The sequence below is a fragment of the Drosophila subpulchrella genome, chromosome X (genome assembly GCF_014743375.2).
Source record: "Drosophila subpulchrella strain 33 F10 #4 breed RU33 chromosome X, RU_Dsub_v1.1 Primary Assembly, whole genome shotgun sequence".
NCBI lineage: Eukaryota > Metazoa > Arthropoda > Insecta > Diptera > Drosophilidae > Drosophila > Drosophila subpulchrella.
The window spans coordinates 17,106,667-17,125,065 of record NC_050613.1 but is presented as its reverse complement, the minus strand read 5'-3'; the positions used below and the strand labels follow the sequence as shown (position 1 = coordinate 17,125,065).

Here is an 18,399-nt window from a genome sequence, read left to right as displayed (position 1 = left end):
CTCAATTCTGGCCAAATCGGAATTAGATATGAAATATGATTTGATTTAAAACTATAAGGCCAGTTTTGGTTATGGTTTTTGGGAAGGGTTAGCTAGGGTTAAACCAGGAAATCTTAAGATTAGGATTACAAAAAAAATGATAGATTAAAGATATATTGGATTGGAGAGAAGGAAACCATATAAACAGAAATCAAGCGAAACTGGCGATCGATCCTTGTAGCATCCTTATTTAAAACAAAAGAAATCTGGAGATTTCCAAAAAAAAAGGTACCCAAAGAGGGGTTCCATAAGCTCAGCAGCTCAGTATGCTCTTTATCCAGTCGTGCAGGTGGACCTCGATCACATTCACCTGGCTGTAGTTCTTCAGGTGGAACTGATTGAAGGCGGTGGTCAGGTGGATGACGGCCGAGACGAAGTCGCTGAGCCGCAGAGTGCCATCCTTGCGGATGTATCGCTGGATCAGGCAGTTCATGATGTCGGTGCTCAGCTGGAAGCCAATGTCGCAGAGGGCATCGCGCAGACGCTCCGCCCGCAGGATGCCCGCCTTCTCCTTGGTGTACATCTTGAAGACGCCTTGCCAGGACTTCAGATTAACCATAAAGGTCTTGAACTGCTGGAAGGTGATCCTGCCACTGCCGCTTCTGTCCTGCAAGGCGATCACCTGCCGGCAAATGTCGATGTTGGCGCAACCCTTGATGTAGTCATTGGGCAGACAGGCCTCTAGGAGTTCATGGAGCTCGAAGCAGTTGATGGTCTTGTTCTCATCCGCCAGCTGCATGTAGACCGGCTCATACTGGCACACGCTCTTCACCTTCTGCCCCCCACCAGAGCATCGATCCGAGGTATCCGTGCTCTTGAGCGCCGGAAATGGATCGAGCAGAATCATAGTCTGCGTCTCCAGGCAGGAGAGCCGAAAGGATCCTGTGCCCAGGATGCGGACCGTGAAGTGGGCCTCCTCCGCCGGCTCATAGGTGGTGGGTATGAGCACATAGTGACCCGCCTCCAGATGCGTGTGATAGCTAACGTGCCGCGTGTTTCCATAGTCCGAGTTCAGGAAGCTCACGTGGTTCTTGAAGAAGTCCTTTTGCAGGCACTCGCTTAGCATGTAGTCGCCATCCCAGTTGTACATGGTAAAGCCAATGACCTTGGGTTCCACGGCCGTGTGCTGATTGAGCGCCACCACCAGATCCTGTTGATCCTGCACCGAAATCAGCAGCTGGGGATTGATGTGGAAGGACTCATGGTTGCGACAACCACCGGCGGTGACGCCTCGCTTCCATTGACCCTGGTGCATCTTCATTTTCCAGTGCAGCGGGCGACTCTTGAGCATCTCCTCATCGTTGGACGTCTCCGTGTCCAGGTACACCACCTCCATGATGGTGAAGATCTCCACAAAGTCGCAGAACGATAGCCAGAACTCGCCGGGACCCAGCTGGCGGATGAGGCGCGCCCGCTCCACCTGCGAGACCCGCTCCCACGTCTTGGACGATGGCGCCCAGTCGCCGAGGAAGTGCGTCTTCTCGCCAAACGGCTTGCTCGAGAACGTGTCCTTCAGGCACACCAGTTGCACCGAGTCGCCCATCAGGGTCTTCACCTTGTCCAGGCTGGAGAGTCTGCAAGTATCAGGTATAATATCAAGTTTCTAAACTGTTTTTCTATGTAGATCTATAGATAATACTTTGATGGATTTTTTAAAATCCTAACTTAATTCCATAATTACAAGGGTGGTCAAAAGTATTTTCACAATAAAAAAGTTAAATATATTCATAATTTGAACTTACATCTTGTTAACTTTGGCATCAATGGAAAGGTAATTTAAATGCCGTTTGAATGATACAATACATTTCTTAACACATTCAGTACTTATTGAAAAGGACGAATTTGTGTGAAAATGTCCTTTTTGAACTTTTTTCCTCGACTTGAAAACTTAAATTTTTTGATGCAAAAAGTTTCTTCAAACAAAAATAATAGTAACTGCAAAAAGAATTTTTCAAAAATCATTTTGCTTACATTTTTTATGATTTTTTAAAGGTGACACTGTCGGAAAAAATTTGTATGAAAAAGAGAAAAATATGGCTAAAATGCATGTTTCTAAGCATTTTCAAAAAATCATAATAAATATAAGCAAAATGATTTTTGAAAAATTCTTTTTGCAGTTACTATTATTTTTGTTTGAAGAAACTTTTTGCATCAAAAAATTTAAGTTTACAAGTCAAGGAAAAAAGTTCAAAAAGGACATTTTCACACAAATTCGTCCTTTTCAATAAGTACTGAATGTGTTAAGAAATGTATTGTATCATTCAAACGGCATTTAAATTACCTTTCCATTGATGCCAAAGTTAACAAGATGTAAGTTCAAATTATGAATGTATTTAACTTTTTTTTTGTGAAAATACTTTTGACCACCCTTGTATATACATTCACATAAAAATCAAGTTCTCTTTAGAAAATGTTGTATTTTTCTTTGTTCTATCAGTTCATTTAAGATCGTTCTACCACTTTTTACGGTAGTTCTTTTTATAGCTTTGGGATGATCCCATTTGTATGATAATGATTCCATTTATATATGCTAATTTAGGAAAAATAATTTAGGAATCACCCTTTACCCTATTTTAAAGTGCATTCATTAAAATATTTTGGTTAGGAGCTGGTTTTGATTCTTATAGTAGTGGAAAACCTTTTCCATTTATAAATGCTAATTTTTAAGCCATACTTTACAAAACACTTTCTATCATATGTTGTATTCGATTTGTTAAGTGATCGTTTTGGTTCAGCGATACCTAAGTAAACTTCTAATAGTTATTGGTAGATAATTAACTAAAAAAACTAGATATTTAATGCACCAATCTTAAAAATTACCAGGAATCAGATATTTTTTGTTTGAATATCAAGAAAGCTCTTTAATTGGAAGAGATTTATAAGAAACTGAACATGATATTGGGTTACCAGTTATGATGAAAGGAACCCCTAGCTATAAAAAACTAGTAAAAATGTAATACCATACAAAAAATAGTAATAAGTGAGCCAATTATGCAGATTACAAAGAATCAGATATATTACGGGTAAACCTCTTTAAAAGGAACTTGATTGGAAGAGATTTATAAAAAACTGAACATGATATTGGGTTACCAGTAATAAAGAAAGGAACCCCTAGTTATAAAAACACTAGTAAAAAAGTACTAATGTACAAATCACAAAGAATCAGATATATTATGCATAAATATTAAGAAACCTCTTTAAAAGGAATTCGATTGAAAGAGATTTATAAGAAACTGCTACTGATATAGTACTAGTACTATAGTACTACTGATATAAACTAATCGATAAGAAAGGAACCCCTAGCTATGCATAGTTACACACCTGTAGTTGACGTTCACCAGTATCCCGTTGGGCATGCGCTCGGCGAGATTCTTCTTGGCCACGGAGGCGCTCTTGTCCGCCAGACAGGTGACGATGCAGGTGGTGGTCAGCAGTTCCTTCAGAGTCTGCGGCCGGATGGTGTCCGCCAGGATGGGCATTTGCCGGACAACGCCGCCGAGGAGATCGGTGAGTCCATCCGAACGGGTGCCGTACTTGAGGGCCTCGTAGGAGCCGTGCAGCTTGGCAATGGCCTTCTCCAACAAAGCGGCCCAGAAGCAATTCGAAGCCTGTGGCTGCATGAAGGCCAGGCGACCATTGATGGTGGGCAGTCGATCGTCGACCAGGACCTCCACCCACTCGCCGCACCACCACAACCGGAAGCGGAAGACCCCGTGGGCACTGGTCAGGGTCTGGTCGGCGGGCACCACGCGGTAGAAGAGATTCCTCAGCGAACTGAGCAGCCCCAGGCAGGAGACCAGCCAGCGATCACCCATTTTACCAGGCACCACATCGAATTCGGCCGTCTCGTTGAGGAACACCGGTGCAGATACAGGTTGCGATCCTGATCCCGATCCCGATCCATTGTCCGCCAGATCCATGATACGTTTCCATTGGAAGGTGAACGGAGGCGTTTGGTAATAGAAGACGGACGACTGAACCGCGGGGAAATCGGGGTCTTCCCACAGCACGTTCTTCGCCCTGCAATCGCTCAGTATGCGCTCGTATTTGGATGCCATTCTCTTGGCGTTTGTATCGTATTCACATCACTCCCGATCTTAATGCCGATCTCGATTCCCGCTCTTGAGATCCTGATCCCGATCCTGATCTTTTCTTGAAATCGTATTGCGATTTGCCTTTGTCTCCGCCCCTTGTAACCGAAGTGAAAGTTAACGAGCTGCATGAAATATACAATGCCAACTAGCTGGGCTAAGTCTAGCTTCGAGTCCGAACCGGTTCGGTTCGGTTCATCTGGGGGAACCGTTTTAATTGGGCCCGAAGCGGAATTCCCTCTCAGAGACCGATTCCGAATGGTACTAGTTCCATATTGGGTCGTTGCGCATGCGCAATTGAATTCAGCTCAGAGATACATCAATTATGTGTTATTATTATGTATTTTGGTTCACATGAATTTACTGAAATTAGGAAGCCTGAGAAATTAAATAAATAAATAATTATTAATCCTTTCCAAATAAATTAAAATTACATTTAAGGAAATTGCATGTTTTTAACTTTGGTATAACACTGAAATTGTAGGAAACCTATTTTTATTTTTAAGCTGGTCTATGAATATACAATTAGGTAATAACTTACTTTAAAGAAATTAAAAACATACTATTTTCAAGGTATATCGAATTACTGGCGTTGGCATACTATCGATAGGAAAAGCCAAAGAAAGTTAAATCAATAATTTAAATAAAATCTTTTTAAATTCCATGTAATATAACAAAATATCATGAAAAATAAGCCCCAAATAAAATCCGTAATATCAAAAAGTATCGAAAAACGTTTATTATCAAGAGATTACACTACTTTAAAAATAAGTTGGTATGGTATTGGGATGGCAGTTGGTGTAGTAGAATACTATAAGCATAATTCCGACCACGTACAAGGCAATAATGGCAATGGAAAGATATAGGGGAATGTACAGGGCGCAGGCGAGTGAGTTTTGCAATAGGCAGAATGACAGGTAGAACACGTATTTATACTTGGTTGGTGCATCCTTAACGGGTGTGAAAATAAACAAGTACACTACGCCAAAGCAAAGGCAGTACAGGTAGTTCATAAAGCGGGATTCGGCGATCATGGGGGAGTCCACAAAAAATACAATCGTGCCACAAAAGCAGGCGTGCGCCGCACAGAAGATCAGTGTTTCGATGGGATAGAGACTGGCCACATATGCAATGCAAAGCGTTCTCGAAACTACAAAATAATACAAGCAGACTACTATACATTTGTTTTACCCTGGATGACTACTAACCAGTTAGACAGAAGAGGAAGAGAAATTGCAGGGACCTTCCCTTGGCCGCAATATCATGTTTGTCCAACTGCACCAGGCGATTGGAGTGGTTGTACGCCTGGATGCACCACGCTATGTTGCCAAAGTACACGACGAACGCAATCAGGCGAAAGTCTGAAAAATAATCAAACAATTATTTGGATTTGCCTACATACCTCTTTTGATTTTCACTATCCCCGGATTTTTAATGCTTGGCTAGGTAGTTAATAAATTACCTTTCGAAAGTGTAACAGGAAACAAGATTATACAGGAAATCAAGTATAAAGATTTGGTTCCGGGGGATATCAAACATATGTATATGAATATCAAAATAGAAATACAAATATCACCCATTTACATGTAAAGTCCTTGATCGATCGCAAAACTATAACGAGCTGTAGTATTTTCTGCGGTGCGGATTCCAAAAATGAATCAAAGAGCCGCACAAAGCTGACATTGCACTCTTCCGTCGTAAGTTTTTGATAATATCTAAAATATACAAATTAAGAAAATCGTTAAACAAATAAAAGAACATAGGAAAAAGACCTGTTTTCTATTGAAAATTCCAATACCAGCCATAAAAACTACAGGCTTTATATGGAATGAAAAGGCCGTCGAGATCAACTGACTCACCTGATCTCCTCCTGCTGATCATCCCGCCTTTTTGCCTCCGTATACTTAAGAGCATAGTTTAGAGCGTAGACATCGCGAAAAAGGTACGAGATCACAACGTTTGAGTAGACTCCCCTTTCCAGGATGCGTTTCTCCCCCGAATGACCGGCTTTCAAACTGAAATCAATCGTTATATTAGCTTCGGTCCTTTGGGAAATATCTGAGTACTTACGTGTGTATATATATCACCGATGTGACCGTCATGGGCACCAAAATAGAGCCCACTGTCCACCCGCAGTAGCCGTAGTCCTCCTCCATCCAATACTCGTAGGCCAGACTCCAATTGATGAAGATGGATACGAATCTCCAGAAAATTGAGAACCCAGTGAGCAGCATACTCAACTTGGAGATCGGCTCCATCATCAGGGCGTCCACTTGCGTACTTTCTTCGGAGGCCATATCCACATCCTTGCTTTCTCCGGACTATGATATTGCACATATGATATTCCACATATTCTGGTAGCTAAGACTCGGTTTAATATAAACTAAGTTTGCGCAGGTCTTTTTGAATGTAAACATAAACAAAGACTGGCGAAATGAATTCTTGATGAACTGGTTCATTTGAACCGCCAATCGATCAATGTTATCAGAGGGAAATCGATAGTCTAAGCCCTGCTTGTTAAAATAAATTAATAAAATATGGATCATAAACATTTACTGAGTTCTTAAATGTATAAATATGTATAAATTATAGCTTTGTCTTTATATATTTTTTACATATATACAGGGCAAACTAAAATGTAAACCAATGCTATCGGAGGAATATCGATAGTCTAAGCTTTGCTTATTGATATGAACAAATAATCATAAACATTTAAACGGTACATACATATGTATAGTTTATAGTTTTGCTTGTAAATATTTTTTAACATGTATGCAGGGTTGATTGTCTTTAATGATTTCGTACTGAAGCCATGCTTAACATAACTGTAATAATATTTAAATGTATTTTTGATAAAAGCGCATTAAGTTGCAGTCGATAGTCCATTGCGGATGTGGACCAACTAAGCCGATAGGCCTCTGGCTATCGACTATCGATGGTGTCACCGCCGATTAACCATCACTTGCCGACGGGTGGGATAGAAATTTAGAAATTTCCTAATTTAATTAATAGTTTCCAGTGCAAAGCTCTTATTCGTCGGCGGCTGACCTTACAAGGAGAACAAAGGGGAAAAGGAAAAGGGGACCAGGAAATAAAGGGTAAAAAAGAACGGCAAAAAAAAAGCAATACCCAAAATGAACAGGACATTTTGGAGCCAGACAATCGGTGTGATAGGCATAGCCATCCTAACCATACAGGGCATACATGCCCAACTGGATTTGGATCAAATCCAGACGCAACTACCCGACCAGATAGCCAAGACGAACATTAGCTTAAACGATGCCAAGGAGCTGTTTCGCAACAAATGCATCGAGGTGGCCGGCGAGACGGCTGGTGGTCAGGCCTACGGTGAAATCGAATCGGGATTCGTGGTGCTCACCGAATGCCTGAATGGCATTGTCAACTATACCGCCATGCAGGAGGAGATCCAGGAGGCCAGTCCCAAGGGCGAACTGGATGTGGTCTTCAACAAGTATTGCAGCAGGCGCTCCAATGCGGTGCAATGTGTGGACACCTTCACCGCCCAGCTGGTGCCCTGTTTGTCGACCGAGGAGCGTGAGGGCCAGGATGTGATCAAACAGATCATCCAGAGCCTACTCAATTTCGTTTGTCACAAGGATGGCGATCAGATAGCCCTGTTCATTGCCGAAAAGGGTCCCGAGTGCATTGAATCCCAGAAGGAGAACATTCAGCAGTGTGTGAACAACACTTTCGCCGAGTATCTCAATCTGCAGGATCCGCAGGACAATCGCATCAAGACGATACCCAAGCTGACGGTCGGTGAAAAGCAATGCGACGAGATGCTAAACCTGCAGGCCTGCGTGGTCAGCAAATTGGAAACCTGCTCGGATATCACGCCCGCCAATCTCGTCGAGTCCATGTTCAACTTTATCAGGAACCAAACTTTGTGCCGGGACCATCAGAGATCACCCCAGGTCGCCGCCGCTGCCGCCGCAGCAGCCAGTCGGGCATTTCCGCAAATGACCCATAATGTACTCCCTCATCTCGCTTTTTATTTGCTTATCTTACGATTTTGTTTTCGAAAATCTCCCTAGTTTTAAGACCGCAAGTTTATGCTCGAATCAAATCGAATCTGTTATACTTTTTTAATGCTTCAGCTTAATCAAAAAGCACGATGATAATCACTGTTTTTAGCTTTCGCCTTGCTTTGCCAATCCAATGTATCCAGAGTTCAATCGCTTTCGGGTTTGCGCATGCCAAAGTACCCCATGTATGTAAGAATGATTTTTGGTTTGCTTTCAATATAATATATGTTATTAATGGCCAATCTACAATACTACTATGTCATGCGTTCATCCCAAATGCTTTATTTTTAAATTTAATCATCTATCAAGGGGGCTTTTTATGATTCGAGTTAAGTTTGTATCAAATCTTGTATTTCAATGAGGTCGGCTTATGGTAATCTCGCTATTTTATAGTGGATAAGGTAAGGGGGTTTGGGAAAAGAAATACACTACAATATATGTATATGAACAAGGAATGAAAATGTTTTGTAAACTAATATACGTATCATTACTGTAAAAATAAAGTGATAACTTTAACAATAAAAATATTTGGTAATATTCATGAAAACTTTGGGACGAGAGGGTATGAATTTCTGAGAAATTTGCATTGAGAATTGCACTGATAAGTTTGTTATCAGCAAATGTACCAAGAATGTGCGGACAAAAATACATTTTAGAATAGCCCGCGAAATCAAACATGTACAATTCGAGTTAAGGTTTTATTAAATCTTGTATTTCAACGAGTCAGCTTATGGTAATCTCGCTATTTTACAGTGGATAAAGTAATGGGGTTTGGGAAAAGAAATACACTACATACATAAATATATGTATCATTACTTTAAAAATAAAGTGAAAACTTAATATATATAAATATTTGGTAATATTATGAAGTTCTGAAAAATTTGCATTGGAAATTGTACTGATAAATTTGTTATCAGCAAATTTACCAAGAATGTGCGGACAAAAATACATTTTTGAATAGCGCGCGAAATCACTTACAATTTAAATATTTTGTATTCCACAATTTTTTGACAGGTTGGCAGTTCTCTCGTTAACCAGTGGCTTTTGTATATGATGTACATGGTGGCAATAGTTTCGATTTACAGCTGACATTTAGCCAAAATAAATAAAATCCTGGGTATTCCCTAAACTGTTGAATTGTTCAAAATTTAATAAAAATTTAAGCAAATGACGGACCTAAAGGTTGTTGAATCGCTGAAATTTCTGAAAATGGAGTTTGTATGCAGCACCTGATAAACAGCTGACCAAAATTCAAAAATTAGGCAATTCAACAGTTTAGGAAATACCCCAAAAATTTGTTTTTTCAGAGAATATATAGAAATTATTCAATAGTATTTATAGTTTCCATATTTTACCTTGCATTAACAACACATATTAAATTGTTAAAGTTTGCTTAATGGATTGTTTCATTTACTTTTTTATATCAACTTCCAATCGTTCCTCAATTTAAAATTTAAAATAAAACGGCCTTCTTCGCATTTAAAAATGAACGTATTTCTAAGTATTGGCAGAGTTCAGTTTTTATTTGAAAAAGTATGTTTCAAAAGTTACTTATGTCAAATACAATTTTAAGTAAGAATAACAGATGTTGTGACCCGCAAAACAATCGATATATTAGGATAAGTGAACCAGAGTGAAAAATCACTTTGTCTTTCGATATTCGTTAAAAAGGTATATTCTATCATTAATATATTTTATAAAGCTTGCTTACAGTAGTATACTTTGACAACTATTAATATCCTTAAGGTAACTATCATTGATTCCGATAGTGTGATCTCTATTTGTATTAGTTTTTCCCAATAAAATATCGATATTTTTATCGACAATTCAAAACTCTTCCCTTTCTTGATAAGTGATCACGAATTCTGATCACCAATGAGTGATACATTATCAGCTGTTCTGTTGAGAGCGGAATGAAATGGAATAGGCCGAGCCAAAAAAGTGCGTTCATAGGTGCCCTAAAGTGATGTAACAGCTACACCGGGAAACGAAACGGGCGGAATGGAACGCCGGCACACATCGTGTATGCGGTATCGTAGTATCGTACATGCGGTCGGCGCCCATACACGATGGTCTCTTTCGGTGCAACTCTGGTTCGACAGTTTCGGTATAAGTCGGCAGCGGCATTTCAGATTGCAGAGTCCGCCATTTTAACTAAGAAATCTATAACCCTAGCTTCGTCAGCGTGCAGTGCGAATAGGGGTCAGTTGCAATTTGGAATTCAGATTGTTCGTGAATATTCGAAAGCGTCGAAGATGAGTACTTTGCCTAGGGTATTTTTCGATATGACCGCCGATGGCGAGCCCCTCGGTAGGATCACAATGGAGGTGAGTTTAAATAGTTTAGTTAATTTTTTTTTATTTAAACAATATTTGTGCTCAAAGTGAAGAAAGCTGAAAACACGTGATTTTTTTTGAAAAGCCCCTTGTTTCGCGCAATAACCGCTTTAATTTATGGAAATGCCTATGTACATATTTACCACTAAATACCGCAAGTGACAAGTACATACTTTTTTTTTTTTTTTTTGATCTACTTAAGTACCTAAAATATATATATGTGTATACTGTGGGAAAAATAGCTCCTTTACTCGCGGCTAGTGTGTAATTATTTCCCGTATTTGCTCAATCATGCCTAAGTAATTGCATGACAATGCGGTCCCTGTACATTTTTAAATTCTAATTGGCCTGAAGAACAAACGTTTACAATGAAATTCCCCACAATTATCTCTATATCACGGAATTTTAACCCCCTCCCAGGGGGGGGTCGCAAGCGATTAAAAGCATTATCTTTATAGAACGGAATTTTCCTTAATTTAATTGGCGTGTCGGCAAACTTTTGCGGCAATGGTGTGCAATTTTTACCGGTATTTATAAGTATGTATATATGTCGGGAGGTGGTATATATATAAATTATTCCACTCGTGTATACGTATAGCCCCCCCATACCCATACACACACGCAGATCAATACAGGAACATAACCTCCAAGCGGTCACTCACGTATGTTTGTACGTATGTATGTGCATACGCGTATGTACAGTGTACACACAGAGATATTCGGGTGTGAATGCGCGAGTTCTGTAAACCCGTTTGCAAAAATGAACTCACTATTAATTCCGTTGATGATGTAATGTGTCCATTTGATTCATAAAACCGTGCAAATTAAAGTTGATATTGCATCTGGCTGTATTTTTGGTGACCGGGCAAAGTCATTGCCCACATGTCTAGGACTTTCCAATGGGATATACATACGCACAAACATATGTATGTACATACGGTGGGAAGAAAGTCTTCACTGTGTGCTCAAATTTCCAGATTTGTACCTATTTTTTTTTCTTCCACTGTAGGCATTTCCGCCCAAAGGCTTCAAAAAAAATAAAAAGAAAATGCTAAACTTAACTAAATTAAACAATTGACTTTACATGTTTGTAGGTCTTGTTTATTAGAAAAACTGTTTATCTGCCTTTTAAACGAATTCCAGTGCATTCGAATGTGCTGGAAATGTTTGTGCATATATTTTTTAGCTATAGATAATATACAGTGGGGAAAATGAGTATAGTAGCTGTACTAAAAGGGTTATATTTTTTACATTCTTTCAAAAATGTGGTTTTTATCAGTGGTTCAAAGATGGCGGCGAAAAATCCAGAAGACGCGCCATTATTAGAACAGCTGAGATTGCGCAAAAATGCTGAGGTCCTCAAAAAAAAAATGTAAATAGTCTCAAGGTCGTCAAAACTTATGATGATTCAGTTTTTAAGTAAGCAAAAAAAAACGATCTTTGTTTAGGAAACCCTTCTTCAAAAGAAACCTGGACGAAAATGAGGTCTTTTAGGGATTTAAGCAAACAAAAATTGTTTTGATATATGATATCTTAAATATTGTCATAACATATATGTATACATCGTATGTGATTTCCCTGTTTACTAATAGAGTTTCCCCCGCCTTGTATCTTCCAGCTGCGCTCCGATGTTGTGCCCAAGACCGCCGAGAACTTCCGCGCCTTGTGCACCGGCGAGAAGGGATTCGGCTACAAGGGCTCCATTTTCCACCGCGTCATCCCCAACTTCATGTGCCAGGGCGGCGACTTCACCAACCACAACGGCACTGGCGGCAAGTCGATCTACGGCAACAAGTTCCCCGACGAGAACTTCCAGCTGAAGCACACCGGCACCGGCATCCTGTCGATGGCCAACGCTGGCGCCAACACGAACGGATCCCAGTTCTTCATTTGCACCGTGAAGACCGCCTGGTTGGACAACAAGCACGTCGTCTTCGGCGAGGTTGTCGAGGGTCTGGATGTGGTGAAAAAGATCGAATCTTATGGTTCCCAGTCCGGCAAGACCTCCAAGAAGATCATGGTTGCTAACTCTGGTTCTCTTTAAGATTGCGCTAAACACAAAAAAAAAAAAAACGCAAGATTACAAGAAGAAAAATCTGTTAAGACGAAAACCATTTGCATTTTCTCCAAAACATTTTTTTTTTACCAATTACTGTAATATTACGAAATACAATACAACAATATTTTCAATAGACATGTTTAAATATTCCCATTGGGTTTTTTGGCCAATTAAAAATTGTATAAGGGGGCCAAAATGCAGTATATAAAAATATATAGCCTCCTTTTGTCAGTTACAGTGTTTATTAAATTGGATAGTGAAGTTCTTAAATCAGGCTAAATAAATACTTCAAACACCTGTAACCTTTCGCATTTCCATAGTAAAATAAAAAAAAGAGACGAACGAGACATTTAACAATGGGATTAGCAAAATGTTTAACGTTTAAAATTGGCCTACAGCTCAAAAAGCTAATTATCCACATATATTCCAACGTTCTACGATGTTTTCCGCAATCGGAATTGTATTTTCGTCTTAATAAAAGTAAATAAACGACACCCAACAACTGATTCTAGAGTGTTTTGGCTTGGGTAAACAGTGGTTTTATTGGAAGAAAAATATCTCGGAGCTACTTAGGGTGGCATACAGTAGATTGTATTCATGTTCATAGGCATTCACATGTCGTTCGGTTATCGCCAGCGTCTGCAGGAGCTTCTCGTCCAGCTGCTCCTCCGTCGCCGTCTGCTGGCGCGCCAGGATGTCGCGCACCTTGGAGCGCTCTGCGTTCAGGTGCTGCGTGGTCGTTTGGCTCCAGCCCAGCTCATGGAACTCGGTCTGCTGGTTCAGCATGTTGAGGATGTAGACCAGGCCAATGGCGAAGCCGTCCTCGAACAGCGAGATCTTGGCCAGATCCTTTTTGTGGATCTTCAGCTTCTGCTTGACCCGGTAGTCAATGTAGTTCATGATGAGCGCCGGTGTGATGAGGTAGAAGGTCCTGAGGTGGTGGTTGTGCGGGTTGCACAGGAAAGGCTGGAATCCTTGCAAGAGGAGCTACAAGAAGAGATGCCAATTGTTAGGAAACTCGATGAATTAAGCCAGGAAATCCCTTTACATACCTTAAAGTAATTTGTGCTATCCGAGTAGCATTCCTTCATGTGGCCCAGGCTCTTTTCGTACTCCCTGATGGAGCCCTCGGTGGCCTCGTGCAGCTTAGATCCTCCGGAACTGAAGCTGCTGTCGAATCTGGTCTTGTACGAACGGCTCCTGAAGTTGGCATTCTTGCTTCCTGCCTGCAGGAGGCGCACATAGCCCACAGCGTTGCCTAAAAATAAAGGAATTGCGTTGAATTGCAATGACAAAATTAAATAAAATAAAATACAAGATTTCTTAAAAATAATATAATTTATTAATATTTTACCTAAATTTTAAAAAAGATACTTAAGAATGTCTTTACTTGGAAACATGTATTAAATATATTTAATTTAAATAATATATGTTAACTTTTAAGGAAACAAACTACAAATATTTCCTAAAACGATATATAATATTAATATTTTACTCAAACTTTCATAAAAAGAGACTCTGCCTTTGGAAACTTGAAACTAAGATATTTAATTTGAAGGACTTTACTTAAAATTTTTATGAAAGATAACACTAATATTTATTACAAATACTATATAATATATATATTTTACCCGAGTTTTTAAAAGGGATACTTAAAAATGTGTGTTTTTCGAAACATTTACCAATGATATTTAATTTAAAATAATTTACTTTGAAACAAATGAGTCAAAATTCAAATATTTCTTAAAAAATATATATAATTTTAATACTTACACAAACTTTTAAAAATGATGACTTAAAAATGTCTATATTTGGAAACATGTATCACAGATATTTGATTAGTAAGAAACTGTATGACATATTCGTCTGCTATTAATAAAAATCTAAAAATACTCCCATGTAACGATTGCTTATCTTGATACTTTTAATAATTTCCATTTTAAACGGAAAAATCAACCATCATTTCATAAGGTTCGACAAAGATTCATTAAAAAACGGTTCAAAGCTTCATACTAAGATTGAATAGATACAATAGTCGACCTAGTCCTCCATTAAATATTACCAAAAACATAAGTAAATTATTTGATTTCACTCACCGACTTGGGTGATAACCTTTCTGAATAGGTCCATGTAGGTCTCGCCATTGCTGGAACAGCCCAGCTTTCGGATCTTCTTGAGGAAGCTGTCGGCCCGCTCATAGGGATACGATTGGTAGGGCTTGATGTGCTTGTGCTCCGAGTGGAACCGCAGCTCCTTGAGCAGACGCGACTTGATCTGCTCGTCGTGCAGGAAGGTGGAGAAGGTGTAGAACTTCTGGCGCAGGAATTGGTATATAAAGTTGACGGTGGTGTTGATGATACCAGTGCCGTGCGTCTGCACCGAATTGGCCACATGGCGGGTGCCGATGATGTCCAGGTGCTTGCCCCTGCTGTGCGTCTCCACGAACAGCTGCAGGTTCATATTGTAGGCATACGAGGAGGCGAACGTGTGGATGTTGCGCATGATCTGTAGCACATCTATGCCCTAAAAAAATATAGTTTTAATGCAGTTAGTAGATGGTAAATTGATGGATTTACCTGGTCTATAATCTGGTTGGGCAGGTGATCATCGATGGGCCGCAGCTGCAAGACCTTGTTGGCCAGGTAACGCATCTTTTCGTACGACTTCCAGTCGTGCGGGGCGATGGTCGTTAGGTTGTAGAACGTTGCAGTAAAGTAATTCTCCAGGTTATCTGAAAGAACGATGGTTAATAGTACCCTATTGAAATTGCAGAGCTTTCTCTCACCTCTTATAATACTATAATCACCGCCGCTTTCAAAGGACACCGCCTTGATGCAGAGGCGATAGTCTAAGGCACTTTGCTGGAATGGTTGGTCCTGGTTCTGAAACAGGTGCGAAAGGGCCTCGACCCGCAGAAAGAACTCCAGGTGGTTGCTAAGAAACTCAATAATCAAGTCATTGGCCGATTGCTTGGGACATCTTGAGCTGGAACCCCTAAATGTGGCCATGATCTTGTCCAGATGATGGCTGGCTGACACAATATTCTGCAGTTAGAAGAGGCAAAGTTTAATAAGGAGGAAAACAGCTAAATATCGGGTGAAAACCCACCTGTAGGGCGTACGGATTGCGCTGGAGTTCGGTGTACTCCTTAAGCACCGAAGTGCTTAGGAACCAGTAGTTATACACAAGTCGCGATGCGTCCGACGAATCCAGTTGCCCCCTAATGTCGCGCATGAAGTTGCTGATATTATTGGCTCGAACTAGAATCGATCTGATCAGCTTCTGATTGTCGGCGGGCAGCAGGCGATTGTCCAGAAACTCGCCAAGGGCCAGATTCATAAAAGTCAAGCGTTGTGTGCTCGGAAAACCCATTATTGACTTCTCGGCCAGCTTCATGGTGGACAAAAAGTTCATCTTGCGCTGCAGCAACTTCAGATCGACGATCTTTTTTTTGGTGGTGTGCAGCAGGTGAAGAACCTTTTGTTTCTGCCATTGAATCAGTGAGCTGATGAAGCGCACGAAATTGATTTGGTTCGACTCGAAGGTCTTCTGTAGAACATTCAGGTACTGTAGCAGTCGAGAGACAAGGAACCAGTCCGACTTGGTCAAAGGCGTCATCAGGGCCACATGGCGATGGATCAGCGAGACTGCTAGATGGGTTACTTGCTCGGCATAGTCATGGCCACTGAGGATGAGCTGCGAGAAGGTCTTGAGATGTCCAAAGACTCCCACATCGAACACCCGCTGCATTCGGATGGACCACACCGATATTTGGGTGCCCAACTGGCGGCAGCTCTTCTGATCGCCTAGCCTGAGCTTCTCCAGAACTGTGCTATGGATCTTTGGGCCAGGGCCATGTACATCCTGGGATCGGGCTGGTGATTTAATCAGAGTTTTGGCATGTTGCGAGAGAAAGGCAGTGGGCGACCAGAAGACACTTCGGTTGAGGGGCACCTGCTTGTGTCTGGCCACCGAGTCCACAATGCTCTTGACCAGCTTTCCCTCCATCTGGATGCCAAACTCATGGGCCAACGCCACGAAGGCCGTCAGGCGAATGATGTGCTTGGGTTCCTCGTAGTTCCTGTACTCGTTGCTCGGATTAGCATCGATGTCAAGGAGCAGTTTGCGAATATAGGCATTGGAATGTTGGGTGATGTGATTGACAACGTTCAGATTGAATTCCCTCTTCAGTTCCATTAGGTTATCTAGAAGAATCTGTTCAACAATAGGCATCAGAGCGAGTCTTGGAGTCTTTTACTTGCATACCCTAAAGAAATCCTTTGTCATCAGACTTTCCATGTCAACCAGTGAAGTGCTGAGGTTATGGAGCTCCAAGTTCGTGGATTGATTATTGGACAGGTTAACCAGCCACTTCTTGTAGAACGCCCACATGGTGGAGATCTTCGATTGGCTCGCCAGTTCATTGAAAACCACTATGTGCTCCAGTACTTCAGTCATGGCATCAAAGACAGCCTATTGAATCGGTTGGAAATGGCTTAGTTCACTTTATTTAGTTATAAACCATATGATACATACGAATATATGGACTTCAGTAATATCCGCTGGCACGCAGACGGATGCGGCCAGTTGCCTCCACAGGTTTTGGAGTATCACAATCATGCGTTTGAGCAAAAAGTAAACCTGACAAAAGAAATCCATGGAGCTGCTCATGCGGACCAGGGATCCCTCCAAGTTGGAACCCTCGGCGGGCGATTCATCCAGTCGAAAATCGCTGAACAGAAAGGCCAGCTGGAACCTCTTGGCCTTCCGGGATAAGTTCCGGCACTGGTTGCACAGATTCGCCAACGTTGTCAGGGGCTTATTCGCTATGAGCTCGCTTTCCTCAAAGTTTCTTTCCGGAATCATGGATATGTTGCCTACAAAGTTCACCTCTATCACGGGCGACATGTTTATACATGTTGTAGGCTCCAAAACATCCGAATTAGGCACTTTATCCCGCAACAGCTTCAGTTTCCCATCGTGATCCGATATAAATGAGCCGTATTCCCTCAGGATATCCTCGGCAAACATAGCTAATACAGGATAAAAAGATTCGTAAGAAGATATAATACTTTCTTATGTCTTTCATCATTAGATTTGGCCTCTGAATTTCCATACGTACACATAGAGCTTTGCTCTTCCTTCATGTTTACCATCTGGAATTATGTTATTGTTTTGATTTTCTTATTAGTAATTTAGAGATGGGACATTTTAAGTGGGTGGGCTCTACTTCGATAACTAAAATTATGTGCAGCCGGAAAATACTGCGCTTCCACTATGCATTTTTGAATGTATGATAGCGATATATAGTACGCTTGGCCAAATGTTTATAGTTAATTTACCAGAAGTCTCTACCAACAGTTGGAACGCAACAACTGGTCAAGAAATACATTTTCCTTAAAGTGATAGGGATCGTTAGCATATTTGCTCATTTGGTCTTTTAGCTGTACGCCTTGATTTGGCTAAAATATGATTGAAAAACCGGAAAGAAAACTTGCATTTATAACCAAATTCGGAATATCATATTTTTGAGAGAATTCTGGACCTTATTTTTCACCAAAAAAGTTCAGTTTTTTGGCTGCCAAAATAAAAATAAAAGTCAGAATGAGAAATGTCATACCTCGTTGAGATCGTTGCTTAATTTCCAATCGATTGGCGTTCAAACCTGAACATTTTTCATTTTTACCAATTTTGGCAAAAAAAGCGATGTAACCCCTTACAAAAATGCGAAAATTGGTCAAAAAATAAATTTTCCTTAAAGTGATAGGGATCGTTAGCATATTTAGCAAGCTGCTCAAAACAGTCGGTCTTTTAGCTGTAGGCCTCGA

At 40.7% G+C, this 18,399-nt stretch overlaps 5 protein-coding genes across 8 annotated transcripts; 2 read left to right on the top strand and 3 right to left on the bottom strand.

The window, feature by feature from the left end:
* Positions 1-77: 77 nt before the first annotated feature.
* On the bottom strand, positions 78-4,291 carry LOC119557489 (calpain-C). The gene is made up of 2 exons (XM_037870260.1): positions 3,361-4,291; positions 78-1,613 (listed from the first exon to the last, which is right to left on the bottom strand). Exons 1-2 carry the CDS (start codon positions 4,095-4,097, stop codon positions 293-295), a joined length of 2,058 nt encoding a protein of 685 aa, XP_037726188.1. The 5' UTR covers positions 4,098-4,291; the 3' UTR covers positions 78-292.
* Positions 4,292-4,864: 573 nt separating this feature from the next.
* LOC119556673 (XK-related protein 6) lies at positions 4,865-6,552 on the bottom strand. 4 transcript variants are annotated; one of them, XM_037869036.1, is made up of 5 exons: positions 6,201-6,552; positions 5,990-6,145; positions 5,715-5,845; positions 5,339-5,491; positions 4,865-5,280 (listed from the first exon to the last, which is right to left on the bottom strand). In XM_037869036.1, exons 1-5 carry the CDS (start codon positions 6,425-6,427, stop codon positions 4,892-4,894), a joined length of 1,056 nt encoding a protein of 351 aa, XP_037724964.1. In that variant the 5' UTR covers positions 6,428-6,552; the 3' UTR covers positions 4,865-4,891. The 4 variants fall into 4 exon arrangements, 3 of the variants coding, with proteins under 3 accessions (XP_037724964.1, XP_037724965.1, XP_037724966.1); XR_005219992.1 differs by lacking the exon at positions 4,865-5,280 and having other exon boundaries at positions 5,382-5,491; positions 5,593-5,845; XM_037869038.1 differs by lacking the exons at positions 4,865-5,280; positions 5,339-5,491 and adding an exon at positions 5,507-5,592.
* Positions 6,553-7,073: 521 nt separating this feature from the next.
* On the top strand, positions 7,074-8,652 carry LOC119557746 (27 kDa hemolymph protein). Its single transcript, XM_037870633.1, has one exon. It carries the CDS (start codon positions 7,265-7,267, stop codon positions 8,183-8,185), a length of 921 nt encoding a protein of 306 aa, XP_037726561.1. The 5' UTR covers positions 7,074-7,264; the 3' UTR covers positions 8,186-8,652.
* Positions 8,653-10,245: 1,593 nt separating this feature from the next.
* LOC119556355 (peptidyl-prolyl cis-trans isomerase) lies at positions 10,246-13,070 on the top strand. Its single transcript, XM_037868462.1, has 2 exons — positions 10,246-10,503; positions 12,131-13,070. Exons 1-2 carry the CDS (start codon positions 10,246-10,248, stop codon positions 12,554-12,556), a joined length of 684 nt encoding a protein of 227 aa, XP_037724390.1. The 3' UTR covers positions 12,557-13,070.
* On the bottom strand, positions 12,647-17,797 carry LOC119556353 (WASH complex subunit 4). Its single transcript, XM_037868461.1, has 9 exons — positions 17,694-17,797; positions 17,108-17,604; positions 16,838-17,044; positions 15,680-16,786; positions 15,357-15,615; positions 15,148-15,302; positions 14,668-15,094; positions 13,624-13,829; positions 12,647-13,558 (listed from the first exon to the last, which is right to left on the bottom strand). The coding sequence occupies exons 1-9, from the start codon at positions 17,725-17,727 to the stop codon at positions 13,112-13,114; spliced, it is 3,339 nt and encodes a 1,112-aa protein (XP_037724389.1). The 5' UTR covers positions 17,728-17,797; the 3' UTR covers positions 12,647-13,111.
* Between the last annotated feature and the right edge of the window lie 602 nt (positions 17,798-18,399).

What these genes read in the sequence shown, in the direction of transcription:
- LOC119556353 (XM_037868461.1), bottom strand. Translation starts at nt 17,727, where the DNA reads ATGGTAAACATGAAGGAAGAGCAAAGCTCTATGT. An exon ending in TTACTGAAGTCCATATATTC is followed by an intron (nt 17,045 to 17,107) that starts GTATGTATCATA and finishes CCGATTCAATAG; the next exon opens with GCTGTCTTTGATGCCATGAC. An exon ending in TGATTATAGTATTATAAGAG is followed by an intron (nt 15,303 to 15,356) that starts GTGAGAGAAAGC and finishes TCGTTCTTTCAG; the next exon opens with ATAACCTGGAGAATTACTTT.
- LOC119557746 (XM_037870633.1), top strand. Translation starts at nt 7,265, where the DNA reads ATGAACAGGACATTTTGGAGCCAGACAATCGGTGTGATAGGCATAGCC.
- LOC119556355 (XM_037868462.1), top strand. Translation starts at nt 10,246, where the DNA reads ATGGTCTCTTTCGGTGCAACTCTGGTTCGACAGTTTCGGTATAAGTCG. An exon ending in TCGGTAGGATCACAATGGAG is followed by an intron (nt 10,504 to 12,130) that starts GTGAGTTTAAAT and finishes TGTATCTTCCAG; the next exon opens with CTGCGCTCCGATGTTGTGCC.
- LOC119556673 (XM_037869036.1), bottom strand. Translation starts at nt 6,427, where the DNA reads ATGGCCTCCGAAGAAAGTACGCAAGTGGACGCCCTGATGATGGAGCCG. An exon ending in TCGGTGATATATATACACAC is followed by an intron (nt 6,146 to 6,200) that starts GTAAGTACTCAG and finishes GATTGATTTCAG; the next exon opens with TTTGAAAGCCGGTCATTCGG. An exon ending in CTTCCTCTTCTGTCTAACTG is followed by an intron (nt 5,281 to 5,338) that starts GTTAGTAGTCAT and finishes ATTATTTTGTAG; the next exon opens with TTTCGAGAACGCTTTGCATT.
- LOC119557489 (XM_037870260.1), bottom strand. Translation starts at nt 4,097, where the DNA reads ATGGCATCCAAATACGAGCGCATACTGAGCGATTGCAGGGCGAAGAAC. An exon ending in CTGGTGAACGTCAACTACAG is followed by an intron (nt 1,614 to 3,360) that starts GTGTGTAACTAT and finishes TGATACTTGCAG; the next exon opens with ACTCTCCAGCCTGGACAAGG.